The sequence below is a fragment of the Fukomys damarensis genome, unplaced genomic scaffold (assembly GCF_012274545.1).
Source record: "Fukomys damarensis isolate Sample0158 unplaced genomic scaffold, DMR_v1.0_HiC HiC_scaffold_30, whole genome shotgun sequence".
In the NCBI taxonomy this organism is placed as follows: Eukaryota; Metazoa; Chordata; class Mammalia; order Rodentia; family Bathyergidae; genus Fukomys; species Fukomys damarensis.
In genome coordinates this window covers 39,610,881-39,632,435 of record NW_022900942.1, presented here as the reverse complement: position 1 = coordinate 39,632,435, position 21,555 = coordinate 39,610,881, and the positions used below count along the sequence as shown (strand labels likewise).

Sequence of the window (21,555 nt, the reverse complement as noted above, 5' to 3'; positions counted from 1 at the left end):
AACTCTGCCTGACATCTTCAATAGAGAGAAACACACATCAGTAGAATGGAGTCTAAGGTACCCAGGAGGAGCAAGCTGGGGTGAAAAGAAGGCAGAGCAGTTTAAAGAAGGGTGAACAATGACAAGAAAGATCATAGGAACATAAAATGGGCAATTGCAGAATTAAAAATCTGCAGTGAACTCAAGGCAAAGGGAACATGTAAAACACAATTAACTTGGCCTTACAGAAGACAGATTAGGATATATTCTCCCACAAGGCAAAAGAACGAAAATCAGAGAGAAGATAATAGAAACAGATAGCAGAGAGGAGAGTTGTAAACTAAGAATTATGAGAAAAAAACTTAAGAGTCAAATCATTGAATGGAATAAATAAAGGAGAAATAAAAAATGATATTTCTGAACTAGAAGGAACCTATATCTGCATATCCAGCAGACTTGTGGTGTTCCAGGAAAATTAAGGGGAGGGAAACACACACTATGCTCACTTTGTGATTAATAAAATTCCAACACAATGAGAAAGAAAATCTGCAATTACAAAAGCAGAAATCAAAGTGCCTACAAAGGAAAACCAGTCAGTCCAACTGTTTTCTCCTCTTACTATAAATGTGCGAAGATATTCGAGTGTTTTGAGCCAGTAAGTTCTAACTTGAGAATTATAGAGTGCAGCCTGTGTCTTCTACCTGTAAAGATGGAAGGAATGCTTGGTGCTATGAGGATTCTTACAGTAGGGAGCCCAGGGGAATCAAGGGTGAGGAGCAGCATGGGAAGGAATGGTGTTGGAAAAGGGCAGCAGCAAAGCAGGGACTCTTCCTGGACTTGTAAGTGTTTGACTTTAAGATCTTGGGAGGTATATGTGTTGTTTTTAAATTTACTTTTAAATAAGAAGCAAAGAGTTCATGTAACAAAAAAAAAAAATCAAATAAAAACTATGTTAGTGAGGGAGATCAGGAAGACTTGTGTTTTCATTTTGTTGATGAGATACCGAGGCCAAATTGGGGACTCCTAAGAGGCAGAATGAGGCCCAGAATTCACACCTTTTGACACCTGCTATGTCAAGGACTTTGTTTCTACCATACTGTCCCTTTAGAAGACAATAGTCAGGGTGACAGTGGACTGCGCGTGGATGGTGTCCCAAGAGCCAAGCATACAAGGGAGGTGGATGATTCTGGAAGCCCAGCTGGAGTTGCGTTTTTCATCTATTAATTCAGTCAGCCAGCATTTCTGGAGCACCTGCTATGTGTTGGAAGCTGTGCTGAGCCCTGGAGTGTCACGGATGGATAAAATGCAACTGAGTCCTATTCTCAGGAGACTCAGAACTACTGTAAATGGCAAATACTTTTCTTAGAGAATAGTTGATCAAAGGTAGTGATAAGCCCACTGACCAGATAATGGATAACACACTAGTTGTCAACTTCTAGCTCTTCAGAAGCACCAGGAAGAACCTGAAAAGCTAGAGTGCTTACCCTACTAACCTCACTGAGCCTTGATTCCACAAATAGGTATTGAGAATTTGTTTTCCATCAAGCTCCAGGATAAGTAATAGTTCCCCAGGTAGAAGATGGAGAGTGTGTTTTAAACTAGAAAAGGCATCTCCCGTCTTGCAAAGTTTGGAGGGATATATTCTTTGGGAGTCCTTTGGATATGAAGACTATCTAGAACAAGATTCTCCCTGTCCACTTAGAGAAATAATGCTATACGCTCCAACAATGAGAATACAATGTGCAGTGTTCCTATAGGTCTGTGATGAGCAGAATAAAGCCACAAGAGTGTCAAATATGGAGGAGACAATGAATCTGCCCTCCTCCCTTTATTGTTGGGTAAAGTGTGTGATTAGGAACTCTGAGTTCAGAGTGGCTTGTGTAGCATCTCACTGCTTGTGAATGGCAGAGCCAGGTGTAGAGAACAAGTTTGTATGCTGGTGTCCCAGTATTCTTTCCAAGGTCCCATTCTCCCTCAACCTTGCTTCCTTGGGGATGCTGAGAAATTATTTCCTAAGCAGATTTATTGTTCCAGTCCCCCCACCTTATCCCTGCAGGCAGCCACGATAGGGTTAACTTTTCTCCGACTGGAGGCCTTCGCCAAGTACAGAGTGTCCATTGTGTGCTGCCCCCTCAGGAGGAGTCTCACACTGCTGGAATGTGACAAGGCAAAGCGTTTTCACCTTGCCTGGCTTCCCCAGTTCTGTGAGTATGTGAGTGTGTGCATGTGTTCACATGTGTGTGCCGACATGGTTGCTTCTCAAGAGGACCGGCAGTTGTCTCTCAGACTCACCAAAAGTTGAACTGTAAAGTTAGGGTGGCAGGTACTTGCTGGGGACAAGGCTGAAGGAGAACAACAGCCTTGTGTGCCAGGGAAGTAAACAGACAGGTTAGGTTTCTTTGCTTTTAAAAGCTTATTTATTTTATTTTTGGAAGGTGAGGGGCTCATTTGGACACCAGAATCTGGGTTATTATTCTCAGGACAGGCAGGGAATTTGGCAGGGGCTGCCTTGGTGGACAGAGCTAGGGATGGAGTAGTTCGTCAGGGAGTGAATTCATTTTCATCCGGAGAGAACTTCTTGAAACCAGCTAAGTGCCCAAACCTATGCTGGCTGCTGAAGTGAATGTAGGCATTATACAATGCAGCTGACCTCAGCCCGAGAAGGAATTGAAGTTAAGTTATGAAAACAAGATTTGTGTGCTCAGAGCAAGCAGCAAACAGTGCAGGACTAGTATTTAGTGGCAAACTGTATGGCTGGGTGCAGTGTAAGTCAGAGTAGGGAGTGACTGAGTACTGTGGCCTGGAGTTTGCAAAATGTTGCCATGGAGAAATGAAGACTTGGGCATGACCTAGGTATGGGACGCCTTGGGATCTGTTGCTCATTCATTCCTTCATTCGACAAACATTTAAGAGTACCAGTTATATGCCAGGCATTGCACAGATCAGTGGAAGGGGCTGTAAGAACTGAGTCTAGAAAAATATTAATGTAGAGAGAAATCTGTATATGTAATGCTGTCATGGAGACAGGTTTGACATGAGTAGACAGGGTGAATTGATGGCTAATGAGCTGGGAACCTGGACTCTTAAGATGAGACCAATATGGAAGGCTTGGGATGGAGGTGTTTCTAAAAGATAGGGGCTGTTTGAAACTGCATTACTGTTTTATCCGTAGTACACATTATAAAAAAATCTCCCACTGTCCTGGTTCAGGTCCTCAAGCAACTGGAGTCAAAGTACAGCAGGAGGCCAGATTTTCTTATGTCCTCCCTGCCTTTGATGTCTGCATATGATGTGAGAGTTGGATCATCTTCTTAAAGCAAGATGGTGTCCTTTCCCTACAGACCACCCTACAATGGCTTCCCATGATCTATTAGATAAAATTCAGTCTCACAAGTGTGCCATTCAGTGATGTCCATGATCTGGCTGTAACCTTGTATTTGTTGCCTTAAGTCTCAGCAGTTTTACACTACACCCCTTAGCCACATCAACTTTCTGTTTCCTTATCATAATCCTGGTGCTCCTGAGTTATACCTTGCTGTGTGCTCTTCCTTCTGTCTGTCCTGTCTTTGTCCTTTTCACGCTACCCACGAAGAGTTCAAGATCAAAACCAGATCTTGTGCTTTCCTTCAAATCTGCCTATGTTGTATCCTATCAACTTGTATCCTGTGCATGTAGAAAACACTTTCTTCTCCTTGTGCTTCTGTCCTTTATTATAGTACATATAAATTCTGTTCTGATGAGAGTTGTTTTTCAAGTCTCACTTCAAGAGTGTCTTCATTGTGCATTAGAACTAAAGTTCTCTGACTTGAGAACTGAAAAAAAAGAAAAAAATTGAACTTAATTTTTTTCTGGATTTCTTACTACTTAAGTTTTAGATTTTGGAAATTTCTACATCTAATTAATGATTTATATCATTAAATATAAGAATCTCTGAAATAAATCACTTTTTAAATGAAGATAGTCTCTTAATATTAATAATACCTTCACTTCATACTCCCATCCATTCAACTGCAATTTCAGTTCTTTGTTTCAATACAATATCTACCGCATGCATTGCCCTACTCTGGTTTGAAGGCTCAAATGGATTTAAGTAAGGAATTTCTTAACAATCTATACCTCACCTTTGCACTGATTGCAGGATAACTTTATAGGTAGGGAGTAGGTAATTATAGTATAATATCAGTTATTCCCACCAAAGGGCATAACCTTGAACTTTACTACCCTTAGAAAATATGGTTTGCAATTTGTGTGGCTCCAGTGTGCAGACTGAGAAGGACATGTTGGACTCTCTACCCTCTTGGGAAGCAGGAACATGTTCTAAGGTACCTTGATATCACCAGAAGCTATTGTAGTACTTGTCAGTAGTAAAAAAAGACCTATATGATTTCTTAAAAATTAAAATGTTTTGGGCATGTAGTCAGATCAATCTTGATGAAGCAAAGATTGTAATAAATAAAATAAGCAGCACTGTCATCTGGTCCATCTACCACCCAGAGAGTGCTTTACCCACAGGCAAAGGTTTACCCACAGGTTCAGGGTTTGCTGAAAGCATCAGCAAAGGTGTCTCCCACTGGGACACCCTCATCTCTTCCAGAAAAAATTGTATTCTTTGGATTTTCCCCTAAGTGGAAGCAGCTATAAATGTGCCTTTTGCAGGGCTGAGCAGTTTCCAAGAGCAGTGCATGTTCCTGGGCTGGCTCTGGAAAGAAAGGCCCCGTGCCCTCAGCCGCCTTCCTCTCTGGCCTCTTCACAGGATGTCAGCTGAGAATGTGCTGATTCCAGAGGGAGAAGACTTCAGGGTACCAGGTCTTCACTATTTTTCATGTGTCTTTTAAGGCATCTTTGGGGACTCTCTGGGGGCACATTTGCTCTTAGAAGTAGACACCTCAGCTGTATAGCAGTGTCTTCTGCTAGAAATGGAGAGCGCTCAGGGGTTGAGGCAAGCCTGGGAGGGACAAGACATGTAGCAGAGGGTGGGAGGACATGATGTCTCCAGTTCTGTGCAGCCCTAGTGCTGTAGTGCTGTAGGCTCTCTCTTAAGAGTGGTGTCCTTTTGGACTTTGAAACGATGAGTCAGAAACTGGAAATAATGGGACATGGGGTTAGTAAGGGGTATAACAGAGAAGCTGGTCCTCTAATGGTTTGGAGAGAACCTGATTTTTCTCTTCTGCTTTTGAGAAAATCAGAGATGAAGATCTTGGGGGATTCCTGACATCTCCAAGGGCCGGTAGCATTCTCTCTCTCTCTCTCTCTCTCTCTCTCTCTCTCTCTCTCTCTCTCTCTCTCCCTCTCTCCCTCCCTCTCTCCCTCTGTGCTATTTACACACAATGTCATTTCATGTAAGGAATGAGAAAGGAATTAAAATTGTCCAGAATGGCTATTTTTATCTGAATAATTGAAAATGATTATCTTTCTCAGTTCTGATGGAAATATGTTTTCGAGTTTGTTCTGCATTAATCATAGTGTTATATGAGATTTCCCATTGAGATCTTTTTGTTTTCTTTCTTTGAGCTTTGCATTTGTTTTAAGAAACAGAGAGAAGACTTTGCATAATTGCAACAATGCACAATAAAAGTGAGATAGAAAGAACAGTTAAGAAGTCCACTAAACAAGTACCCTTCCTCTAAGGAGTGGAAGCTTGGCCTAGGCAGCTGGGGGTTTTGACCAGTGCTGCAAACTGTTCTTCACATGGGTGAGGGAAGTGCTGCAAGGAGCCACTCAGTTGTGGTTCCCACAGACCGGAGCATTAGTACTTGAGACTTCCCTTTCGTCATGGCTGGTTTTGCTGGTGACTCAGCCAGCTGTGGCTTCAATGTAAGAAGCCTCGATCTCGTTACTAGCTGAATGACTCGCCCCTCTTATCTTTATTTTGGGGCTTGCAGTCATAAAAATGTATAACAACCCATTATGAAGGCATGTGTCAGTCTGTTTCCCCCTCTATTCCAGTGTGATACAATTTGGGGATGTGCCCATGCTGGTTGAATTTCTTTCCATCATTTTTTCCTGATGTTACAGATAAGTGAAAAGGAAGTTCTGGAACTTAGATCAACTAACTTTTAGGGTCATGCTCCTTCCTGCCACAGTTAATTATCTCTTTGCTTCTCAGTTGCAGATCTGATCTCTTCTGAACACCTCACCGTGTCTCCATCCCTGGTTCTCTGAACCCAGAAGCTGGACTAGTTTGTTCTTGGAATTTTCGGTGTCCCGTCTTCTTGCTTTCCTTTTGCCTGTCTCCCTTCCCCCTCCTGAGAACTCCTAAAGACTGTAGGATTGTCATGGAGTCCAGAGAAATCTTGAGCAGCTCCCGGCAAAGAGGGAGTGAGTCGGAATTCCTGCCGGTCTCCTTAGCCAAGCCCCCAGCTGCTCCTGGCTGTACAGGAGAACCTTTGCTGTCCAGTCCAGGACCTGGGAAGAGCATCCCAGTGGGTGGAGAACGCATGGAGCCAGAGGAGGAGGATGAACTGGGCTCAGGAAGGGATGTGGATTCCAACTCCAATGCAGACAGTGAGAAATGGGTGGCAGGCGATGGCTTGGAAGAGCAGGAGTTTTCCATCAAGGAGGCCAACTTCACTGAGGGGAGTCTGAAGCTGAAGATTCAGACCACAAAGAGGGCAAAGAAACCCCCGAAGAATCTGGAGAACTATATCTGCCCACCTGAGATCAAGATCACCATCAAGCAATCTGGGGATCAGAAGGTGTCCCGAGCTGGAAAAAATAGCAAAGCTACAAAGGAGGAAGAAAGAAGCCACTCCAAAAAGAAGGTAGGAATCCCTGTCATGTAGGCTCTTGGTTTCGGTTTTTGCTCTTTTATCTCCGACATTTGAAAGTCTGTTTACACATCACCTGTTTACTTCTGAACTGTCAGTCTTCTCAGTGGAATACTTACGGCCTCCAAAAGAAATGCCTCTGGCATAACGCTGGTATAATATCAAATTGATTGTTATATTTTCTCACCTCCAATAGCTACTAGAATTATAATTCAAGAGTATTCGTATTTATTTTAAAGCAGCCAGTTGGATAGTTCGGCTAAGCTCTTAACAGAAGTTTGAAGTTTTAAACAATTTTTGACATCTGTATCCGTTCTCATAGTCAGGAGTGGGATGTTGAAAAACTGGTCAGTCAGAGCAGTCAAGTGCTGTTAAAACTTCCTTTTGGTTTCAATCATTGTTACTGTCAGTCTTTCTAAGATGAATCGCTCATCTGACCCAGAAAGCCTGGCCTTCCTACTAACTGAGGCTCTTACAGGGCTGAAAGATCAATGTCCCGAAAGCCCTAATGATCTTTGGATGGAACTGGAACAGGCAATGGGGCAAGCAATCAGCCTGAATCATGGATTTCGAAGGCTGCATATTGGAAGAACTTGGTTGTCATTGTCCTCCTAAAAGTCAGCTGGGGATATGTAGAGCTGACTGAGGTGGCTGGTGGTGTTTGTCAGGAGTGAATGGGTCCATGTTTCACTGAATTTATTTTGGGAGCTTCAGCAACCTCTGTTCTTGGAGATGTGTGACACTCAGCTGTGATAACAAAGGACTGCCTTAGTGTAGAAAGCTTTTATTTTCAAGAAACTTTGGGGGCCTAGGGATGGCTCCAAAAGATGCATTTGGTTGACAGAATTTTGAGATTCTAGGTGGTAGGTGCTAATCAGAGTCTTCGTCTCTCTCCTTGACATTTGCTATGGTATAGTCATTTTGAGCCATGATATAGTCATTTTCTTTTCTTTCAAATTTTAAATTGGTATTAGTATATGTTTGCAGTATGTAATGGTTATGTTTATTGTGGGTAGTTGGTAGGTGTAGTCATTTTCAATAAAACCACTAGGAATAACATTAATTCTTTAGTGTAGGACTATGTCCATCCTCATGCTAAGTGGTTTGGCTGATTTGTTGCATTTAAAATCCAGATGCGTGGGCTAGAAAAGACTTTCTAAGGAGATTTAACTCCCCACAATACCCAATAAACCTGTCTTGGTTTAAAAAAACAGAAACCTTGCATCCAGGAGCCCTCTTGCAGTTCTGGGAAAACCAGGACTGTTGGTCACTCTACTTTGACATTTTGGAGCATGAAGAAACCTTTAGAAATTGGCTTGTTTTGTTGCCAAAACATAGAGGCTATGCTTTCCTCTCCCCCATTACAACTTTGCAGTTCTTTCAAAACCAAGGTCATCTTGACACATGTATAAACTTTTGAGATTCATACAAAAGAATGCAACAAGCTCTACTTAAAAAGTGAAATGTTGCTTTTGGAGTTGGGTATTTTCAGCTTTGAAAATGAGCACATTTGTGTCTGGCCATTGAGATAGCAAGGTCTTCGTATGTTGTTGGGATTTTTTGTGTGGGGGGCAGTCTTGAAAAGTTCCTTGTGCTAGCTCTTTTTCCTGAGTCACCACCACAGTCAGGCGTAGCTGCTCACAGTTTTGGGTGTACCAAAATTTGCTACCTTGTAAAGACAGTAAGTGTTTATGATCAGGTGCCACTTTCTCGAATGCCGTACATTGTTTCCAAATATACTTCCTGCCAGTTGAAATACCCCAGAATAAAGCTGTGGAATTTGTGACATAAGGATAATCTCAAAACCGAACAGTGCAATGGACTTCAGTTTCTGTGGCTGGCTTTCTTAGGCTGGTCATTCTCACCCAAAAAGCACAGTGCCCTGTGAGGATTTTCCTGGAAAGAGAGATGAAATCACTTATTTGAATATGTGATTTACCAAGAAGTATTTCTGTGACTGAAAAAATGGAGGGAGTAGAAAAGAAAGGCAAAGGGCTGATTTTCAAAGCACAGGACTATTTTATAACACTGTCATGGGAGTATACAACAACACCTTTTAATTCTTAGACTCTTGCTTTACACTGTGTATCTTCTTCCTTCCCCACTCTTTTGAGTGCTTATTTTTATTAGTATATGTTTGCATTACCTTATGATTATAGTAATCTCATATCTCTTTTGAATTCCTTTTTGGTTTTTTTGAGACAGGGTCTCACTATGTAGCTGAGGCTGACCTGGAACTCACTATGTAGTTTAGGCTGGTCTCGAACTCACAGCGATCCTCCTGCCTCAGCCTTCCCTAGTGGGATTACAGGCATGCGCCACCACGCCCAGCCCCTTTGTCTACTCTTGATCTCTTTCTCATTTGCAAAAGATCCATCTCCATACTTCCTATTATCTTTTATTTTGCTCTTTATAAATATATTTTGTGGCCAGGGATTTAGCTCAGTGGTGCCACCACCTGCCTCACAAGTGCAAGGTCTTGAGTTCAATCCCTGGTACCAAAAAACAAACCCCACCCACCCACACACACACAATTTTTGTCATATAAGAGAAACCATACAATATTTAATCTTGTGTGTCTGGTTTATTTTACTTAAACGAAAATGTGGTATTTATACACAAAGGAGTACTACTATGTCATAAAGAAGGATAAACTTTAATCGTTTGTAGGGAGTGGATGTACCTTGAAACCTACCTATCTGTGTACCTAGTACTGATACTTTCTAGCAACAAATGAGTAAAATTATCAACAATGAACTGCAATTACTTGATAGACGATAAAAACATTCTTTGATCTCTATTGGATTAGAGTACTAACATTACCCTGTACTTCCCTGTTCTTTGCAGCTAGACAGTAAACAAAAACTGAAGCTAGACATTAGGAAATGGAAACTTACCCAGTCATTTGTATGGAAAAGTTTAGTGGCATAGACTTGCAGAATTTATTTTGTACCAGTAGGAAGTGCGTGATCAATAGTATGAATAGGGAAAGTATGAAGATGGCATTTTGTAAGTAACAGACTAACATCTAACCTTGAAATCGCATCTTCTGTATCACTTATTAATGAAAGGAGACCCTCTTGAAGAAGTTCATGGGGGTGGGGGTGGCCCCAGGAATCAAGTGCCCCATTAAGAGATGGGAAGAAGGCCCTGTTCTTCAACTGGTGGGTTTTCCTGATTGGGAGTCATCTAATGTATGTGTTGACTTTGAACAAAGGTTGGACAACTGTTGGGCCACATCCAGTCCCTTTCCTGTTTTTGTTCAGCTCACATGCAATGGATCATTTTACCTTTCAAAAGATTGAAAGAAAATCAAAAGAAGAGCAATATTCTGAAATATATTGTACTTATTTGAAATTCAAATTTCACTGTCCATAAATAAAGTTTTATTGGAACTGAGCCAATTCTATTTGTTTACATTTTGTCTATGACTGCTTTTGCATTGCAGTGGCAGAATTAAGTAGTTGTCACTAAGATACTGTGGCTTGCAAAGCTTAAACTATTTACTGTGTGGTGTTCATTAATCCTAGACTTAGGGGAAGACAGAGTTTCAAGATAACATGGGTTTTATTTTTGTTTTGTTTTGAATGACTCATCCTCCAAGTTTGGAGGCTGGGAGAAATTGGGTGCTAGATTATGTGCTTTTTTTTTTTAAGTGAACCAATTAATTTTGTTCAAGTGATTATTTGACAGCTTCAGGCAAAGACAGCTTATATCGGATTCCACATGAATTTCTTCTCCATTGGTTTTTGTAAAAAGGAAACTGTAAAAAAAAAACAGTAGTATAACTTACACATCACAAGCTAATTCTCTACTAGTTTAACTCTAGTGGTACATAGTCTACAGCTTTGGGATGAGTGAAGTACATGGTTGGCATCATGTAGGACATTATTCCATATTTTAAACTGAGGACAAACTCCCCAAACTGGAGTGGAATTGTAGATGGTCAGGAAACATGACCTGTCGATTAACTGGTAGGATGTGAGGAAGAATCCAGAAAAATAACCCTGTCACTAGCTCTAAGATGCATGGACTTTTTAAACTAGGGTACACGCTTTACTTTGGCAGCAAATCACTCAGGGAATTGAGAGACTCTTTAGGAGGGGATTTAGGATAAATGGACGTACATGGTATGTGAAAGCAGTATTTGGAAGGAAGTAGAGGCTGAGGGATGAGCTCAGAGCACACTCGAGAGCTTTGTGCATGGACTGCACAAATTCACATTACTCCTTGTTAGATGATCAATGTTATAGCATCTTCAAGTTACTCAGGTAAGTGACACAGTAGTGTGCTTATTCTAGTTCCCTTCTATTCCAGTCAATAAAAACAACAGAGAATACGAAAAAGAGTATCTCGCAGCAAGTTTGGGCACAAAAGGTCAGCATAAAAAATTCCAGCAAGGACAGGGTTTGGAAGATGCCCTCAGGTAGGCTGAGTTTAGCAGCCTTTCTCTTCCTGAGGTCTGCAGGATCAGACACCTGTCTGAATTTGATAGTGAGAGGAGAATTTGGTCCTGGGCAGACTTCATCTGACACCAAGTGGCTTTGTAAGTTTGGATCTAATGTATAACCTTCCTGAAGCCCAGTTTCCTCATTTGCCAAGTAGAAATACAATTTCTACATGCTATAATTTAAAGGCATATTTTAGCAAAAAAAATGGCTAATTTTATTCTGATGTAAGTATGTATTGTAATAGTGTCAGTTTTCTAAGCTATGTTCTAGCTCCTCTGCTAGCTATTTCTTTTTTCTTAGTCTTTATAACAATTCTGCTGGGAAGATATTTATTTACAGATGAGTTAGAGTTGGAATGGGCGAAGTTTGCCTTTAAAACCCATACTTTAAGACTCCAAAGGCATTGCAGTGTTCTAGTTCCTCAGTTACTTCACAGCGTAAGAATAAAAGATCGCTGGAAGGTAAGGATCATGGGAACGTTCCCCCCACACTTTCCCAAGTTAGCTAGAGTAGCGGGATTATAATCTGAATGCTTTTCCTTAATTTCAGGTCTTTCAGGACATTCAAGGGGACTTCAAAATCCAGTTAGTTAAAGACTTATTTTTTTCCTTTTATTATGATTAGAAACTTACTTGCTCTTGATGAAAATACAAGTTCTAGTTCATTGCTTTGGACTTAATTTTCCCTCATTGTCCGCTCCATCAGGAAAAACGATTTCCTCCAATAGCAAGGGCTTCTACTTTACATCCATCAATTGCTTGCCATGGTTGACAAAGTACGCTCAGGGTTTGTCCTTGGCAGCTCCTAGGCCAAGCCCCTAGATCGTGTCTCTAGGCCATGCCCCTAAGCCCTCACGGTGTCTGTGAAGGATGGTGTTCTGTCCTGAGTGTAGCCCTCTTGAGAAGCCTGATAAGACTTGCTTTTATATACTTAGTCCTTAGGCAGCATCTGCTTTGTGCCACACACCTTACAGATGGGTCAGGAAAAGGTGCTTCAGGTGCTGTAGATAGACAACTAAATGGATACTGGATCATACAGTAGTGAATAACGAATAGAGAAAAAGGCTGCATTTAACTTAAGTAACAGGAATGCTCAACTGGCTCTGAACTAGGGTGATGGATGGCTTGGGGCCTGTGAAATGGTATAGAGATGCTTAAAGTGGGAGATATGAGAAGGAACGTTTTGGGAACGTTGTCAGTGAGAAGATCCACTGATCAATCCACGGTTATCCCTTTTCCCTGGAGGATGCTAAGTAGCACATTTCTCTCTTGATAGCAATCTGGTGTCCCAGGTAGGTGAGCAAGAGTCTGTGGAGGTCCTGCTGGCAGGAGGTGAGAGGGGATTGCTTTTTAGGGGCTTAGATGACCTGAATATACCTGGTCTCCGCACTTGGCATTGCTGCCCTTCTTCCATGCTGGTGGGTGGCCTGGAGCGTCTCAGAGAGCCTTTCCCTCCTTGCCATTCAAATGCCCTTCTCCTGCCATCACTTTTCCCATTGCCTTCTCGGCTCATACCTCCCTGTGTCGCTGGACCAGGCTTGACGTCTGTCCTGGGGTTGGAGATATGGTGTTTCTGACTACTGGGAGCTTGGACTTCTCCGTGACATTGCCACCAGGCCAAGAGAGCAGCTCTCACCAGCATTTCTTCACAAGAGCCTGCACTTCCCTTCTTGTTTAATTTTTTTCTATGGAGTTACATTTTTTCTTTCTTTTTAAGCAGCACATTATTCATTAGAGTGCAGAATGTGTTCTCTTTGGTTATTTTTTAGCTCAAGTAGCACAGAGGGTGGTGAATGACCTGTTGGAGTTGGATACTGGTCTCCCCAGTGCAGCAGGAACATTTGACAGGTGAGGCCAAAGGAGTGAGAGGAAGAAGGTTGGATATGGAGTTGGGTGCCCCGGGCACCTGTTCTGCCTCTGCTGTTAACAATCCCAACAAGAATTTTTAAAAAGAGAATTAAAAACAGGAGCAGCTTTTCATCACCAAGACCTTATTTCCATTCTCAAACTAGAAACTTTAGGAGTCATTCTGTTTGACCAGGCAAGTCTTTCTTTTGAGAATCCCAGTTACTGTAAATGTAGATGTTTAACCTCTGTTTAAATCCACTGTTCCACCATCAAATTATTTCTTTTTTACCTAAAATATCAAAAGGCTTGAAAGCGTGGTACAGCAAGTGTCAGAGCTGAGCCTGAAATGTGGTGAGATTAGCAAGCTTGGATTCTGTGAAGATATTCTGGCATCTTCTTGCCCTCCTTCCTTTACCCTACCAGTATTTGCTATCTTCTGGGGTTTAAAACATTGATCTGGCCTGCTTCCCTTTGGCTCAGCATTCCCTTGGCAGTCAGTTCCTCTTTGGACTTCTTCTCAGGGATGTTCTTTGGAGAACTCTGCCATTGAGGATCAATGTGGCACAGTGACCAGCAAAAAACTGAGCTCTGTTCAGAGAAATAGCTCTTCTTTCCCTGATGAGGGTAGTCTGCTCCTTCTCTGAAATTCTGGGTGGGGACCATGAGGTATGTTAGAAAGAGCCTCCGCTCTGAGAGAGGAATCTACCTGCTTTCTGACTGTGCATAGGAACTTCCTGAGGCCAGGCACAGAGCCGGCCCACAAGGCCCTGCAGTGCTGCTGAGCACCAGCAGGCTTGGGCTGTGCTGAATGTCCTAGATGTGGACAGTGCCAACATCTTACTTTTGATACCTGCACAAGTGTTGGCTAGTACAGCAGTCACTACTGCATTGTTTCTTGGTGGTGGTGGTGGTGGTAAGTTGCCCGTGATGATTTATTTAGAGATGGTTCAAAGATCCTCTATTTTTGTGGCCATTTATCTCCCAAAGCAGGATTACTCCTGAGCACAAAGGCTGACTCAAAATTAAAGCTTTAAAGTGGTGTCAAAGGAACCACCAAACGGGGTTCAGCTGGTGGCTGCTACACTGCTGCCCTTTGCTTTGCAGAGCAGCCCTCCCTTCTCTGTCTCCGCAGTTTCACACCCTCAGAAAGTCCCCTGATTGCTGCATTTCCTTTCTGATTTTTAATAAAAGTCAAGAGAAACAATCCCTTCTTTCCCTCATCCCCTATGCTTTGACTCTTCCAGCTGCTGCAATTTTAAATTAAAAACTGCCCACCTTCAAAGTCCAACATGTGGAGCACCCCAGACCATTACCCACCTGCCTTGTTGTTTACTACAAACCATAGCTTTGGTCAGGAAGCACTGAGTTCTACCCACTACATCAGGGTGGGGAGCATAGGGTTACGGCAGGGAGTTTCTCAGAGCTGGGTCAGAGGCCCTGGTTAGGCTCCTGTCCATCAAACAAAGAAGCACACAGCATAAGGTGTTGAAACTCTGCATTTTTAGGGGGATGGTGTTTATCCACAGTGAACTAACAAATAATGTTATAATTGGCACAGGGCTGACACTTTGGGGAATGGGTTTTAGCTTGACTGCCCACATGTGAGTTGACTTGGAGGCTGGCTATAAGGCTCTGGGCACTCCCCCAAGGAGGAGGAATCAGTGGCTGAAGGGAGAGCCTGCCAAAGGAGGGGTGGAAGTCCACAGAGCCAGGTTCTCAGGAGATACATGGACAGATGAGGCCGCAGACACCCACACAAACTCTCAGCCCCACACTGCCACAGCAGGTGTGCAGAAGAGTCTGAACTATGTGTTTGCTCGTGGGACATAGCAGATTGCAAGTTAAGGCTACCATCCCCAAATGCCAGAATCCTATATTGCAGGAAGTGTGGATGCTGGGTTTCTTGACTTTTTCCCACCTCCCACAGAATTTCCACAAATCTTGCTCTGAGAAAGAAAAGGTACCCTTATGACCTTCAGTGGTGTTCCTCTCTGAAGTCTCAGGTTGTTAAGTTGTTTTTTGTCCTTTCTGCCTGCCTGTCCCTCCAGAGCCAGATTCCCTGGTTCCCCATCAGACGCGACCTCACCAGTGAAAACAATGGAGGCCTTTGTACATTATGAAAAGTCCATGCAGTTCCCACCTTGAGAGGCCACTTGATAATCATCATTAGTATCAAATGCAGGTCGCTTCACTGTATTTTCTAGACTTTTGTTGTGTTTTATCCCAGAAGAGCTGCTTTGCTTCTCGCAAGTTTCTAGTTGGTTTCACAGTGAGGGACAAGAGGTGAAGGAGCCAGTAGAACATTCTGGAAAAGAGGCAGACAATGGCTGTGTCCCTTAAGGTGGACCACCGGCCTTTGCCCCATGAGAGATGATCATTTGCAAATAAAATTTTGTGCCTGGCTGTGGGCAGCTGTGTTAGTTCACTGATGTGACTGAGGAACCAGCTCAGGAATTATGGCACTTTTCACAGCTTAAAGCAGTTGATTCTCATGGTGGATAAGAGTGCAGCTGAAGGCAGCTATAGGAGTGTCCGGTCAGACCTTCCATCCTTGTCCTTTTGGGGGTCAAGTTTGTAGAGACTGATTTGTTTGGTTGTGTGTCTCTTCTTTGCACTGTCCCCCTTTCCCTTCTTGAGTGCTGTCATTTAAATAAATGGCTGGGTTTTGAGGGAATTGGGCCATAATGGAGGAGGTTGCGAGGTGCTGGACCAGCCCCAGCTCAGTAGGCAGAGGAAGGCAGAGGCAGGAGCTCTGAGTCACGGGAAAGGAATGGGTCCACAGTTGGGTCACTTGCAGAATTGCTGGCATCAATGAAAGTAAAAAGAGCCACCAAGCACCTGTATGGCAGCAGCCTCTTAAATGAGGAAAATGTACCTTCCAAGACTCCTGATGTGCAGGTATTTGGCTGCTGATCAGAGCCTTCCGATGAGGAGACTTTCCACTTCTTGTGGCGTTTCTTGTTTTAGAAAGATCTTTCTTGTAGTTCACTAAAGGAATCTTCTTTAAACCCTAAGTAGTTCCACTTCCTGAAAGTGTTCTTTGGATTCCTGATGCCAAACCACCCTATTCTTGTACTGGGAGGATTGGTTTGCCAGTGTCCCTTCTCAAGGGCGTAGGTGGGGAGCACTCACAGAACAGAGTGCGGTACCAGGAGGTGGTCCAGTCTGCAGAGTGTGGGGGATTGTTACCTCTGCTGCTGAAGACACAGCTATACAAGCTTCCTGGCAGCTTTGCTATTGTTGATGTGCACTGAAATCGAAGTGAAGAAACTCATCATATAAATAGTGACATGCTGTTTTATTCATTCAAACCATCAAACCTTGGATTCTCTGGGTCAAAATTCAGGTCTTTGCATTATTTTAATTATTCCCATTTCTTCCTGCTGAGTTAGTCAGGTGGTTTGGTTTGGGTCTAGGAGCTGCACGCAGGCACAGAAACAGGGCACCTGTGATTCATAGATGCCCGGCCAGTCAGAACTCCTTTTCTGTACTTTGTCTTGAGCAATCTCACTGGACAACACTATCAACCATCACTGAATCTGGTTTGTCCTTCATATTTGCTGCCTTCTTTGTCTAAAAAAAGAGCTGATAAATGTATCTTGTCAAAGTAAAGTATTTTCTTTTCAGTTATGTTGTAAGCTCTCTGAGGACAGGAGTTACATCTTTTATTAATATAGTAGTCACTTATTTTATTTCCCCAGCCTAGATGCTCAACAGGTTATTGTTAGCTCTCTGTCAGGGCAGACAGCTCTGTGGAAAGTACTTTCTTCATCAAAACAGCTTCTGCCTCATCAACCCAATGCATTCTGCATTCTTTCTTTAAAAACATCTGAAATCTTTCTCCTGTCACCTTTTTTGTGCTCCCAGCCAGCTAGACTGTGGCAGAGCTGAGGCACTGAACTTCTGCCCTGATCTACAGAGTTGTAGGGCATGTTCAGACCAAGTGCTGTGCAGGTTATAGAAGATCTTGTTAGGGAGAATTGATCTCAGGACACTTAGGGAAAAACCCAAGGTAGCATAATAAATACATATGAAAATGCACGTCACAGACATGCTTTCTATGGAAAATTAATAGCATCCATCATCACCTCGATCTGGCACTTTCACCAGGCCAATTCCTGCCAATCTCTTTCTGGTTTCTTTTTTGGGCACTTCAGTGAAATAGCTGTAAACCCTCCCTGTTTTATGCACTAAAGGAGCAGACTCTGAGAGTTTTTTCACTAGTTTCCTAAGATTACAGGTGATTGCTAGGCATCGCTGGGGACTCAGATTCTCAGATCCCCTGGTTTCCAGCAGCAGGATTTATCATTGAAAGATCTCACCATTTCTGCTTTGCATAAATTATTAAGGAGAGAATATCTGACCCCTTGCAGCTCTCCTGATGGTTGCTGCCACTTAAGCCCAGGCAGTGAGTAAACTTGAGTGTGGTAGCTTTGTCCCAGAGACTTACTCATTGCTGCTTACCTGGACTGGCCCCAGCCATCTCCCTGCAGGAAAACCCTCCCTGGTTCCCAGCTGTAGCAAGGCGTGGGATGAAGTGACACACTGATGGCACAGCACTGGGCTGTGGCGTAACAAGTTCACTGTGACCTAATCTAGAAGCAATTTACAGGGTGTTTTAAAGTGTTCTAGTTTTGAGTGTGAATGCAGAAGTCAGCACAAGGCTCAACAAGTCTCCAGGTACGGTGGCTTGGGGAGGGTGGCTATTCCAAGCTCAAGATTCTGAGTTAAAGTCCTGATTCTGCCTTTAATAAATCAATCTTTTCTCATCTTTAAAGAAATATTAGTAATAACTTCTTTTCCTTCTACATATAATCCTGAAGATAATCTTAGTGAATGGCTGTAAAGAGGCTCTTATACATTAACAGGGAAATAGGACCGGAAGTTACTTTTCTTTAAAACTTGTAGGTTTACATTCAACTTTCCCATTGCTTCTTCCAACGTCCCCTTCAGCGCCTGGCCTTTCTGCTCGGCTCCTAATAGAGCCCCCAGACATGGCTCTGCTGGACAACAGCTGCAGGTTGGAAGTGGTGAGCCGCAGAGCCCAGATACCCGCCACATGGTGTAATCACCCTTTGTGAAATTCTAGGGTGAGAGGTCAGCCCTCTTTGCCCATCTTTGTCACTTCTCAGTCATCTGTATCCTGGTGGCAGTTGTGTTATCCCAGCATCCTTCCCCTGCCCCCACTCCCCTCCTGAAGCCCAGGAAAAAACCATCTGCTGAGTTGGCTTTCAGAAGATTTTTTTTTTTAAATACCAATTTCCCTTTGTTCCAAGGCAACCTCCAATCAGGGCTGGTGTCTGCCAGGTTTGGCGAAAGGCTGGTATTGTGTTTCATGCTCCCAGAGGAAAGGTTGTCCACTTGCTTTTCTTTTTGATTCGATTCCCTGCCATTCTGCAGGATAGTCAGAGGTTGCAGCTGCCACCGTCGGCTGTAAATGGGGGACTCCTTGTTTAAGAACCTCCACGTTAATCCCTTGGTGGGGGTGGAAGACGAAAAACAGAAAAACAAAAAACAATACAGAGAAAAAAATTAAAGCTACTACTAACAAACTCTTCCCATTCCTGTGTTCCCATCCTGCCCTGCGAGTCCCACCCAAGCTGCTACTGGTTGTTTTAGGAGAGGTCCTTGGAGGCTTTTGGAAGAGCCTCAGGTGTCAAGCCTCTGAAGTTTCCTGGTTTCTTGCTGAAGAACATGACCTGTGCATCTGAGGTATGGGAGAGGTGAGCTTCTGTGGGGATCTTGAATCACTGGGCAATGACCCTGGCTGTGCGGGTTGCTTCTCTGAACGCATTGATCACCATTTGGGTACTTAGAGTAGCTAGGCCTTTGCCCACATCTGGCACACGCTATCTGCCAGAAGCTCTGCACAAGCTCATCATAGATGCTATTGTTCCCATTCCATAGATGAAAGCAGTGAGGCATGAAAACATCCAGTAACCCACCTGGGGCTGCGAGGCAGCCAGGGTACAGTGATTGCTGTATGCCTCTCTCCACTCCCAAGCAGCTGGCTGGGCCCAGGCAGCACCTAGGTGGGTGACCGAGAGGTGAGAAACAGGGATCCTCACCTTCTGAGGGACCTCTGTAGAAGAGGAATGGCGAGTACCCTAGAGAAGCCCAGCATGCCATTCTGGGACCTTTGGAAAAATGCTGGTTGTTCCAGCCAAGGTACTAGCAGCTTGCCATTAGTATCAAAGCCACTGTTGACACCTTGTAAAAGGCAGCTGTGCAGGTGTCCCGGGAACCAGGCTGCCCCAGGCTGGCCAGCTGTGCCCTTCTCCACCTCCAGGCAGAAGTGAGTGTTCAACCTTCTGGAAGCCTGCCTTTCCTTCTGGCTTCATCCCTGAATGACAGCTGACCTTTGCTCCCTGTTTTAGGCTTGCAGCATATTCCTCTCTGGCTGGGTCCTGACACAGGGAAGAGTGGCTGCTCCTGCTCACCTTCTTTAATGGAGGGAGATACTTTTTGGTCCTTGGAGCTTGTCCTTCTGAGGAAAGGATAGGCAGAAATGGGGGCTGCAGTTCACTGTGCATAGCTTATAGATGCAGAGGCCAAGCAAATATATGAGGAGATGGGGGCTTTCTGGGCATCTCTGCCCTTCCCTCTTCATATTTCTCCAATGAGCTCAGCAGAGGAGTGTGGTGTGGCCCTGTGTGCCTGCAAGTGAGAGCACCATGTTGCACATGTGTGTGTGTGTGTGTGTGTGTGTAAATCCTCCAGATGATACAGTAGGTATTAGTGTATATGATTGGATAGAGAGAGCACTGACCTCAGAAGCAAGGATTTTGTCTCTACCCAAAACCACCTTATGCATAATGACCAAAGATGAAAAACGGAAATCACACTGAAGAGCACAGAGCTGTTGCTGCTGGTTGATACAGACTTGCTTGGCATCTTTTTGGGAAGGTCAAGCCCAAGGATGATGCTTACGCTTTGCCAGATGCTAGGGGGTGACTAGAGAATAAGTCTGGGAAGGATGGAGGAAGCTGGAATGCTTGACTGGAACTTGGAGAAAGTAGAAGATTGAGCAGGATAGGAAGTCACCAGGGAGATTGCTTGAGTGGTTGTGCAGGGCAAAAAGTACTCATGGTATGCCTTGATTGTGGCAAGCAGATCAGACCAAATTTGAAGTGGAAGACAGCCTTAGTTTTGGGAGACTATACAGCAACAGAGAGAAGAGAATTAAGGGAAATGAACAGAGCTGCTGCTTTGGGAAATCATTGCACAGACAGCTTTGGAGGGGAGTGGGTTCAGAGGCAGAACCTAAACCTGTGGCAGCACCCAGTGAAGGGCATAAGTGCCCCCTTGGTTTTTGTGATCATGCTAAGAGGCCTAGAGAGCCTTCAGGGAGGCGAGAAGGAGCAGCTTCGAGCGTCTTGATTCCAGCTGCTTGGAGAACTTCCATCATTTTCTGAAGAATTCATTGATTTTTTTTCTTAAGAATTCATAAGTGTCTTACTGACACTTAGGAAAAGCTAAGTGGAAGGGCCTTGAATAAAGAAGAGTGCATATATGCACAGGGGTCCAATCCATCCTCTTGCCTTAGTGTTTGATTCCTACTGCTTGGTGTCTCTTGTAGAGCACACACAGGAGGATTCCTCAAACACACCTTCTTTTGATACATAAGCTAAACTTTACTTCCTGTATTTCAAATTGGTTGTCACCAGTAGTGTGGGAAGGTTTAGATTACATCTTATCAGCTCTCTGTCTGTTCCTAGACCAGCTTGTTCTATCTACATTGTGCCACTCATTCTTGTCCTATTGCTGAGTTCTCCAGCTTGGCACAGGACCCAGTAAATCTTTTCTACCCTTTCTCCAGATAATGCTTTCAGGGAACTAGGCGGATGGGGAAAGCTAACATATGTTCTCCTCTACCACAATCTCCTCTTCAGCCTATTTTAACCACTTTAAATGGGACCTATCCATACACAGTGTGGATGAACAAGTTGCACTTTTTTATGTGTTAGAAAGGGACACGAATGCAGATGGTCATGATGGGGAATTTTCCCCACCCTCAGAAGGTGGGGGAACAGGGCAATGGTGTGAAAGAATGAATTAGTTATGGCAAATCTTGTTACTGTCCATTGTAAGCAGAGAAGCTAAGCCATCTGTGGCCACTTGCAAAATTGTTCCTTGTTTGTTCAGGCTCCCCACTGAAGCAAATCTTTCTGGCTTCTGATAATTTGCATATTGTTCACTTGTTTGCCAACTAGAGGGTGTCTGGACATGTGTATGTTAGAGGGCATCTGTGGCGACACGTATGTGTGTGCTGAAAAGAACCCAGTGTTGGTATGCCTCTGGGAGCTGGCTCTGACTAGGTCCTCAGCTTAGAAAGAGAAGGGAATCTCAGAGTATTCTGTTTGTGTTCATTTGAGACATTCCTAGCTCACATCTCCACATGTCTTCTTGAACTCCCATCCCTTTCTTTCTTCTCCCTTAGCCCTCTTGCTGCCCTGATTTTTGTGTAATTTTGTCCTCACCTTAATCTGTTTTGCGTGGGAAAGAGACAGA

At 43.7% G+C, this 21,555-nt stretch overlaps 1 protein-coding gene across 1 annotated transcript in view; it reads left to right on the top strand.

Moving 5' to 3' along the window:
* The window catches only part of Setbp1 (SET binding protein 1), a gene marked incomplete at its 3' end in the record, with an annotated part of 348,446 nt that overhangs the window by 14,175 nt on the left and 312,716 nt on the right, over positions 1-21,555 (top strand). The window contains exon 2 of the mRNA XM_010616583.2: positions 6,086-6,740. Coding sequence (XP_010614885.1) covers positions 6,255-6,740 — 486 coding nt within the window. The remainder of the gene's footprint in view (positions 1-6,085; positions 6,741-21,555) is intronic.